This window comes from Magnolia sinica, chromosome 4, assembly GCF_029962835.1.
Source record: "Magnolia sinica isolate HGM2019 chromosome 4, MsV1, whole genome shotgun sequence".
NCBI classification, from domain to species: Eukaryota; Viridiplantae; Streptophyta; class Magnoliopsida; order Magnoliales; family Magnoliaceae; genus Magnolia; species Magnolia sinica.
Genome location: NC_080576.1, coordinates 110858863 through 110868383, shown reverse-complemented (window position 1 = coordinate 110868383; position 9521 = coordinate 110858863). Strand labels below are relative to the sequence as shown.

Genomic DNA, 9521 nt, shown 5'->3' with positions numbered 1-9521 from the left:
TCTCAAAGCTACTGCTCATCCAAACACCATATATGTGCAGGTTTCCTTTTCTTTTTCTCTAATTCTTTTTGGCGTTGGATTTGCTTTATGTTTCTTTTTCCTCATGTGGGATCTCTGTTTCTTTTCAGAAAAAAGTTGTTTAATTTGTATTTTCCATTTGTTTTTAATTTCGTAGGTAAAAGTATGGGGAAGCATTTACTTCAGCCCATGAATTGTTGGATGTTTATTTGGTTTTTAGATAATGCAGATTTTGCTTAGTTTTTCAGAGTTTATAATTGAGAAGATGAGCATGTGCTCTTGAAGCATTGTCTCTCTCTTTTTTATGACATCTCATCCTTATCTTTTTCTATATTTTTAGTTCTTCAATTTTGCTGCATAACTTTTCTGTATGATGATATTCGTTGTAGGAAGCTATTCGTTGGGGTACTGATTATCTTCTCAAAGCTACTGCTCATCCAAACACCATATATGTGCAGGTTTCTTTTTCTTTTTCTCTAATTCTTTTTGGCGTTGGATTTCCTTTTTTTTCTTTTTCCTCATGTGGGATCTCTGTTTCTTTTTGAGAAAAAAGCTGTTTAATTTGTATTTTCTTAAGAAGTATTAACACAGTTATTAGCTACGAAAACGTTCGTAGGTAAACGTTTTAACACAGTTTGTACCTACGAAACATGTCGTAGATAAAAGCTTTAACAAAGTTTGTAGCTACGAAAACGTTCGTAGGTAAAAGTCTTAACCCCATTTCTACCTACGAATAAAAGTTTTAACAAAGTTTATAGCTACGGAAACATTCGTAGGTAAAGGTCTTAATACAGTTTGTACCTACGAAACATGCCGTAGGTAAACGTTTTAATAAAGTTTGCAGCTACGAAAAGGTTCGTAGGTAAAAGTCTAAACACCGTTTGTACCTACGAAACAATTTGTAGGTAAAAGTTTTAACAAAGTTTATAGCTACGGAAACATTCGTAGGTAAAGGTCTTAATACAGTTTGTACCTACGAAACATGTCGTAGGTAAACGTTTTAATAAAGTTTGTAGCTACGAAAATGTTCGTAGGTAAAAGTCTAAACACCGTTTGTACCTACGAAACAATTTGTAGGTAAAAGTTTTAACAAAGTTTTTAACAACGAAAAATGTTCATAGGTAAAAGTTTTAACAAAGTTTTTAGCTACGAAAACTTTCGTAGGTAAAAGTCTTAACACTTTGTTGGTAAAAGTCTCAACAAAGTTTTTAATTTCGTTGGTAAAAGTCTTACCATTACCGACGATGACATTTTTTCGTCGGTAAAAGTCTTTAGCCACGGCTTTTTACCAACGAATTTACTGACGAAATATTTCGTAGGTAAAACACTTTGCCTACGAAATAATATCATTTACCTACGAAATTTTTCGTAGGTAAAAGTGAAATTTCTTGTAGTGTTGGTAAGATTTCACTGTTCTCACCTTTTGCACTCCATCCCTAGTCTCAATGTTGAAATAGAGTCTGTATCTGCTTCATTTGAATAGTTAAGGATGTAAACAGGCCATCCTCTAAAAGTCGGGCTGAGCAAATTAAAATTTTGAATAGTAATGGCCTAACAAGCCAGCCCCAAACAGTTCAAAATCCAGTCCCAAATCCTACATGTGGTGCTTGTGAGGATAAACAAACGAAGTGATCAATAAAGCATTAGATTGAAGCTGAAGGCAAGAAGAATGAAGCATGTATCGATCTATAAATACTGTTAATTACTTAAGAAGAAAATGTACAAGTAAAACATACCATTCAAAAGAAAAACATCATTGCAAGTGATGCTAAAATGGATATTGTTGCACCTGATAATGATGCCTCTGTCAAATCTAGGAATTTTCATGTCAATGCGTGCATACACACACACACACATAGATGAAAGATATACATACAATCAGGGTAACCACTAAACAGTGAAATACATAAAGATTACATGTCAGCTAAGAAACTTACTCGGGGTGCATTGGAATGCACTACTGCAATGAATCACAATTATAATCTAATTAATACACATTTTGGAGGATTCTGATTAAAGGCTGCCAAACATGACAAATAATTTAATTCTTGAATTCTTCAATCTTGAACCCTGAGACTCAAAACTCCTTTTCAATTGGTCAGCAAATATAATTGAATTAAAGAGGAGAAAATAAAACATTTGTTGGCTGCTTTTATTGACCCACCAGATGGGTTTAAACGATATGCAATTGTGGCAACAGCAAGTCATGCACAAGCAACTACAGGAGCTCCAGAGACAGCAACAACTTCAGCAACTAGATCAGCAGGCAAGGCAGCAACATTCTTTGAGTCAACTGTCTAGAGTTGCAAAGCAGTCTAGTGATCAATTACCTACCTTGGGCAATGGTGCACCTATGCATGATGCAACTAACTACATGTGGTCACAGGAACATGTAGGAGGTTAGAGGAAATGGCCATTGCTGTGTTAGCATATATACAAATGCATGAAATTTCAAAGTCCGTATCAGTTAAATTTTTATTACTTCTTAACCTTGTTCTTCTTTCTATAAAATTAACACACTCATGAAGAAAGAAAGAAAGAAAGAAAGAAAAAAAAGATATCAACCAGAGGTAATCCATGTCAGAAAATGTTGCCATTGACAATCAAAGAGAAAAATGATAAATGCATAAGGAACTTTGGCCTTCTCTTCATTGAATGTAGAATGTTGTCACATTTCTTTTTTAATTAATAGCCTATCTGCTGACAACTAATTGAAGGATTTCGGATTACACATATTGAAGAGTAATTGAAGGATTGGTGTGTTCTATGGGGTATCCAGATTGAACCAATCATATCAATAGTTTGGATCACTAAACTACATGCTCCATTGTACCTGAAATTAATGGTGATCCTAACCATCTAATCACTAGATAGAAAATGGGCAATCTATATCTATTATACTAGAAAGGTTCCATCATTCTCTGGACCAGCCATTATGTGAGGCTCGGCCTTGATCATCAATTGTTTCCAAAAAATATGCTATGTTTCAATTTAATTAAGAAATGGTAAGTAATGTAATGAAAGCACCACTTGATGTTAGCATTGGGATTTAATTAAGAAATGGTCAGAAATGGTAATCTTTTTCCTTTTATTTTTGGGACAGACTAATCAATTTGCATTCAGAGATACCTCTGTACTCAATTTGGGGTGTTTTCAAACTCAAAACCCTCTATCCTATGCTGGCCATTGTTTTTCTATCTCCCCAACTACTGTTTATAACCATAAATTGAAACACATTGCCTTTTGGTGTGTGGTTGGCAAAACTAATCAGACCCAGACTTTTGGTTTTACAATCTCAAGGAGGAATGTCAAATGAATTGTACAACACAATTGCACATGTAACAAATGGAATATGTGAAGGTATCTATATCAGCACGACTGATATTATTTTGCTTTTATATTTGAGCTACCATTTTGTGCATGAATCTAAGGCTCTTATAAATTCCAGATATGTATTGACTTCTCTGCAGGAATTGCAATTGGGGGTGATGTGTTTCCGGGCTCAACTGTATCTGATCATGTCCTACGGTTTAACAACATTCCACAAGTAATTTCTTGTTCATGTAATTTTCTCTCTCTTGGTAGTTTCTTTAGACAAGCAGCAACCCATATTTCTAATTGCTTCTCCATTCTAGTGAAGAAGATTCTGTTTACGTTTTCTAAACTTGCTGACAGTTAGTCTTAAAATCACACCTTGTTAGCAAAAATGTACCTAATATATGTATGTACTTTTATACCATTTGCTCTAATATTAATCTAGTGGAAGAAAGGAGCTATTCAACAGGTGAGACATTGCTATTTTGATGCAGGGAGCAGGTAAAAGATCTTAAGCCTCTGAAACAGGGGATGCCCAATAAAGTTGAAGAGCGCCCTCGTTCTTCTTCTTTGTATCCTTTATAACTATAAATTGTTTTTTTTGTACCCTTATGTATAAAACATAATGCTGTCTATTCTAAGAAGTGGCTACAAAAATAATAATAACCATCATCATAAACATTGATAGACACAAAGTAAATGGCTCGTGTATAGATTTTACAGCAAATGAAAATCCTTAAATGTTAATCGACACTGGATCAATTAAGAGAAATAAAGAGAGAGAGAGAGAGAGAGAGAGAGAGAGAGAGAGAGAGAGAGAGAGAGAGAGAGAGAGAGAGAGAGACCTATAAATGTCAATCGACATTGGATCAATTGAATAGAGGAAGATCGACAACCCTAAGTGTATAAAAAAAATCCTTAAATGCCTTGCAAAAAAAAAAAACTTTCCCATTTTCTCTTGTTACAGATTTTACAGAACCCTAAATCCTTTTCCTATTACAAATTTTACAGGAAACGAAACCCTAATCTGTGTATTTGAAGATTTAGAAATAAAAACTCAAAATCAAACTTAGAATATATAGTGAGAGAAATGGGTACCTGGTCACAGAGGAGAGACAGAGAAAAAGGTGAAGGACGGGGGCTGCAGGAGTGAATTTTCGCCCGGGTGAAGGGGGTGCGTCGCTTAAGGGTTGTAGTCGAGAGGGAGAGCGAGAGGGAGAAGGAGAGGGAAAGGAAGCGACAGAGGGAGGTAGGGGTTAGGGTCGAGAGGGAGAGGGAGAGGGAGAGGGAATGAGAGAGGGAGAGTGGAGTGAGAGAGAGAGAGAGAGAGAGAAAAGAGACGTGCGGATTTGGGTTTTTTTCCCTGAATGGAGGGAGAGAAATTTTAAAAAGTTTCGTTTGAGGGGGAAAGAGAAAAAGGGTAGCGCGCGGGCTGAGTTTCCGCATTTTTTCTGCTACGGTTTTAGACCGTAGCTAAAATCCCATTAGCCGTAGCCGTTGTGCCATCCTCCGCATTTGCACGTTTGACGGGTTCTGGACGGACGGTCCAATCAGGAGCTTTGTGGGGTCCATCATGATGCATTTGATAAATCCACTCCGTCCATGAATTTTGTAAATTTTTTTTATACATAATGGCCCAAAAATCTAGAAAATCGAAGGCTAATTAAACCACACCATCGATCAATGGTACATATATAATCTCCACTTTTTCCTACCGTGTGGTCCACTTGAGCCTTTGATCTACTTCCTTTTTTAGGATCTTGCCCTAAAATTATCTTTTAAAATGTATAGACGTATTAGATGGAGCATACAAATTTTAATGGGCCTCGTAGAGTTGCTTATGGGGTTGTCACATGGTGCAAGCATGGGTGGTGGCATTTAGTTTTTAGCTACGGTTTAATTTTTTTAGCTACGGTTTTAAGCCGTAGCAATATAGCTACGGTTTATATCCGTAGCTAAAACTCAAAATGGTCCGTAGCCTTTAATCGTTTTTTTGGTGGTGGTGGCACAAGAATTGGAAAGATGCACCGTACCTAAACACGATCCATGTGAAACATGGCCATACTTATTTGAAGATGAAGTGGCGGAATTAGACCATTTCTAATTACTTGCTAGTATAGTTTGATTAATATAAAATGCATATCGGTATTGATTTTGAGATTTTAAGAAATTATTTAGATTTATTTCATTGAAACAATGTTAGTATGAAATAAACATAATTATAGTACGACAATATAATAAATGAATGATTTTTAAGATTTATTTTATTTTAAGGGTTGTCAAGATTTATATATGCCTGATTGATTGATGTTAAGTGTTATGTATATGTGATTGAGATTATAGTGGAACTTAGACTGAATATAATTATCATCTCTGATTAAACTGATTAAGGAATTAAATTAGTACACTTTGTGTACGAGTTACGAACTGAGACTTGAGTCCGAGGGTACACACTCTGTACTTAGATTTCGAGGCATGACAATTTTAACGGTGAAAGTCATTATCCCTACTACTGTTTGTGGTGTGGTCTTGTTGAGGTTTGGATATGATTCATTTTTTGATTGATGCTCTAAAATGATCTCCAAAAATGGATAAACAGTGCAGATATAATAAATACATCATTTTGGGGTCCATGTAATTTTGATATACTTTGAATTGTCCATACAATTCAAAGCTGGAGGAGCATCAACGCTAGTCTTTGCAGGACGCATACCCACAACTGGTGTGTGTGGTGCACTAGCCAATCCGCTTCCTATTTTTATATAGCGAAGTCCCATAGTTTCTCCATTAACATTAGAGGGTTTTCCACGTAATTTTTATTTTTGTGTCTCTTGCACTTTATATGTTTGATAATTTTCTTACTTGAATTGGAAATAATTATCATCCATTAAATCTCACGTACCATTAATTGCACGGTTATTTGATTTGCACAATGCTGTGTTATTTGATTTGCACAATGAAGATAAAATTGCACGGTTTTCCAACAAAAAGCAGAAGCGACAATTACATCACATGATACACGTGGATTGAGATTTCAGCACATCCAAGGGGAGATGAGACAAAAATCGGCCCCATCCTTTTTAAGTGGGCCATGCCAAGGGACAACGCATTTATTTTTGACAATAATACACTTCTTTAGGGAGCTACCAAAGCATCAAAATCCACGAAAACCATTGTAAGCTTTCGGCCATGTTTTCTAAATATCTAACGTGGTTTCTCCTGATGAGAATTGCAGCTTCTGAAGGCGATGACTATTTCATTTACAACGGATTCCACGGTGCTAATTTGAGCCTGGACGGTGCGGCGGATATCACGTCTGATGGCGTCCTCCGGCTCACCAATTCCACAGATCAAAAGGGCCTTGCTTTCCACCCCATTCCCCTTCGATTCAAATCTTCACACGGTGAAACTCAATCTTTCTCTACCAATTTCGTCTTTTCAATCTTGCACCACTATCCGAATTTGAGTGGCTGTGGGGCCATCTTCGTGATCTCACCTTCAAAAAAGTTTCTAGAAGGTAAAGTGGGCAAATACATGGGCATCTTCAATGAGATGAACAATGGAAATTTGTCAAATCACATAGCTGCCATCGAGCTTGACACAGTCAATAATCCAGAATTCAATGATATCAATAACAACCATGTTGGAATCGACATCAATGGCTTAGATTCCATCATGTCCGCACCAGCATCTTACTTTAGTAATATAAGCCACAGGTTTGAGAATCTAAGCCTTATAAGCGGAGACCTGATGCATATTTGGGTAGAATACAATGGTCTCCAAAACCAACTCAATGTAACATTATCTCCTATTGGCTTACCTAAACCTGATATTCCACTCTTGTCAAAGATGGTGGATCTTTCATCGATTGTGTTAGATAACATGTACATAGGTTTCTCTTCTTCAACCAAGCTGTTTCAATCATATCATTACATCTTGGGATGGAGTTTTAAGATGAATGGTCAAGCTCAGGCCCTTGATCTCTCACGCCTTCCTAAGCTTCCACGGATCAGACGCAAAAAGAAATCGAAGCTTTTAACAATTGGGTTACCTGTAATTATACTACTTTTCACGTTAACGGCCATCTCGGCCATCGGACTCATCTTGATAAGGAAAATCAAGTTCGCAGAAATTCTAGAGGACTGGGAACGTGAATTCGGGCCGCACCGGTTCTCATACAAGGATCTATTCACGGCGACGAAGGGCTTCAAGGAGAAAGAGCTTCTTGGGGTCGGGGGTTTTGGAAGGGTTTACCGAGGAGTTTTACCGGCTTCAAAGATTGAAGTGGCTGTGAAGAGAGTCTCTCATGAATCTCGACAAGGGATGCGTGAATTCATATCTGAGATCGTGAGTCTGGGCCGTCTTCGTCACCGGAACTTGGTGCAACTTCTCGGCTATTGCCGGCGAAAGAAAGAGCTCCTACTGGTCTATGATTTCATGCCCAATGGAAGTCTGGACAAGTTCCTCTTTGACCATCCAAATTCAATGCTGACATGGATTCAAAGGTTTCGGATAATCAAAGGAGTAGCTTCAGGGCTTCTCTACTTACATGAGGAATGGGAGCAGGTGGTTCTTCACAGAGACATCAAAGCCAGTAATGTTTTATTAGATGGGGAGATGAACGGTAGATTAGGTGACTTCGGACTTGCAAGATTGTACGATCATGGGACCGATCCACGGACGACCAACATGGTGGGGACCTTCGGATATCTTGCACCGGAGCTGACTAGGACTGGGAAGGCCACCACAAGCACTGATGTGTTTGCATTTGGAGCTTTCATGCTCGAGGTTGCTTCTGGGAGGAGGCCCATCAATCCCAAGTCGTCAGAGGATGACGTGATTTTGGTCGAATGGGTGTCGGAATGGTGGAGGAGAGGGACGATACTGGCAGCGGCAGATCCAAAACTGGGAGATGAGTATGAGGTAGAGGAGATGGAGTTGGTGCTAAAGCTTGGATTGCTGTGTTCGCATCCGTTGTCGACCATAAGGCCGAGCATGCGGCAAGTAATGCAGTTTTTGGACCACGAGCTGATCTCATCGGACGGTTTGGGTGCGTCGATCCTGGAGTTGGGTCATTATAAAGGGTCCGATGATCTACTGTTATCATATCCTTCTTCTTTAGCACAGGGGTTCGAAAGCACATCATCGGTCTCAGGATCGGTACTGTCCGGTGGTCGTTGATGGACGATGGTAGGAACTAGGAAGTTACATGATGGTGTGAGTTTTGCTATCCTTTCATGAACCAGTAGCATTGCTAGGAGGCTGGAAAAGGAGAGAGCGACGTTAACCATAAAGCAATGACGCGACTAGTTAAAGGAAGCTTCGCGGGGGAGGTGGTACGCTTTCTTTGCCTTCCTCTTTTTTATTATTTTATTATTATTTTTCTTTTCTTTTAAATAAGAGGAAACCACGATCCGTAGATTTCATAAATGCAAGGCTTGTAGTATGAATTTGAAATCTGAATCTATAGTTGGAATATGAACCTCGAGAACCAGTGAATGTAAAATAACTGGTCTGTTAACTAAAGTCTCACATGTTTGAAATACGTTAATTTGACATATTTACCCATGATTGAATCCCTGTCATTAAAAATTTCATAGATTACATGAAGCGTTTATTTTCCATCCAATTTGTTAATATGGTCACAAACAGCTAGATGAAGATATGACACAAATATCATCTTGATCTAAAGCTTTTGTAGCCCATGAGAAATTTTAAAAGGTCAATTACCACTATTTCCTATATTATAGTCCATCTAGGATTTGGAGCTGCTTTAATTTTTGGATTATACCCTAAAATGAGCTTTCAACACGGATGGACGGTGTGGATGTAGTCACATACATCACAATGGCCCCACAATCAAGGGTCCCACCCACCTTGGTGGATCGGGGGTCACACCTAATCTGCTCCCCTGGATTGAGATTCGGATTTCCTGCTAAAGCTTTTCGCTTGAAGTTCCTGCGCTACAAACCTAGGTGGGGCTTACTGTAATCCACCTTGCATGCCCATCCATTTTGTGAGATCATTTTAGGATATGGGGCAAAAAATGAGTTTGATCCAATACTTAAATAGGCCGAAAACGTTAGGATGAATGTCCATAATTGAAATTTTCATGGGGCCACGAAAGTTTTGAATGAGACTAATATTTGTGGTTTCACGTTCATCTCAGTATGAATGACGATTTGAAC

General features: G+C 38.1%; 1 protein-coding gene across 1 annotated transcript; it reads left to right on the top strand.

Moving 5' to 3' along the window:
* Window positions 1-6452: 6452 nt before the first annotated feature.
* On the top strand, window positions 6453-8911 carry LOC131243808 (L-type lectin-domain containing receptor kinase SIT2-like). The gene has a single exon (XM_058243396.1). The coding sequence runs from the start codon at window positions 6523-6525 to the stop codon at window positions 8512-8514; it is 1992 nt and encodes a 663-aa protein (XP_058099379.1). The 5' UTR covers window positions 6453-6522; the 3' UTR covers window positions 8515-8911.
* Window positions 8912-9521: the final 610 nt, after the last annotated feature.

Excerpts from the sequence above, each read along its gene's own strand:
- LOC131243808 (XM_058243396.1), top strand. The coding sequence starts at position 6,523 with ATGTTTTCTAAATATCTAACGTGGTTTCTCCTGATGAGAATTGCAGCT.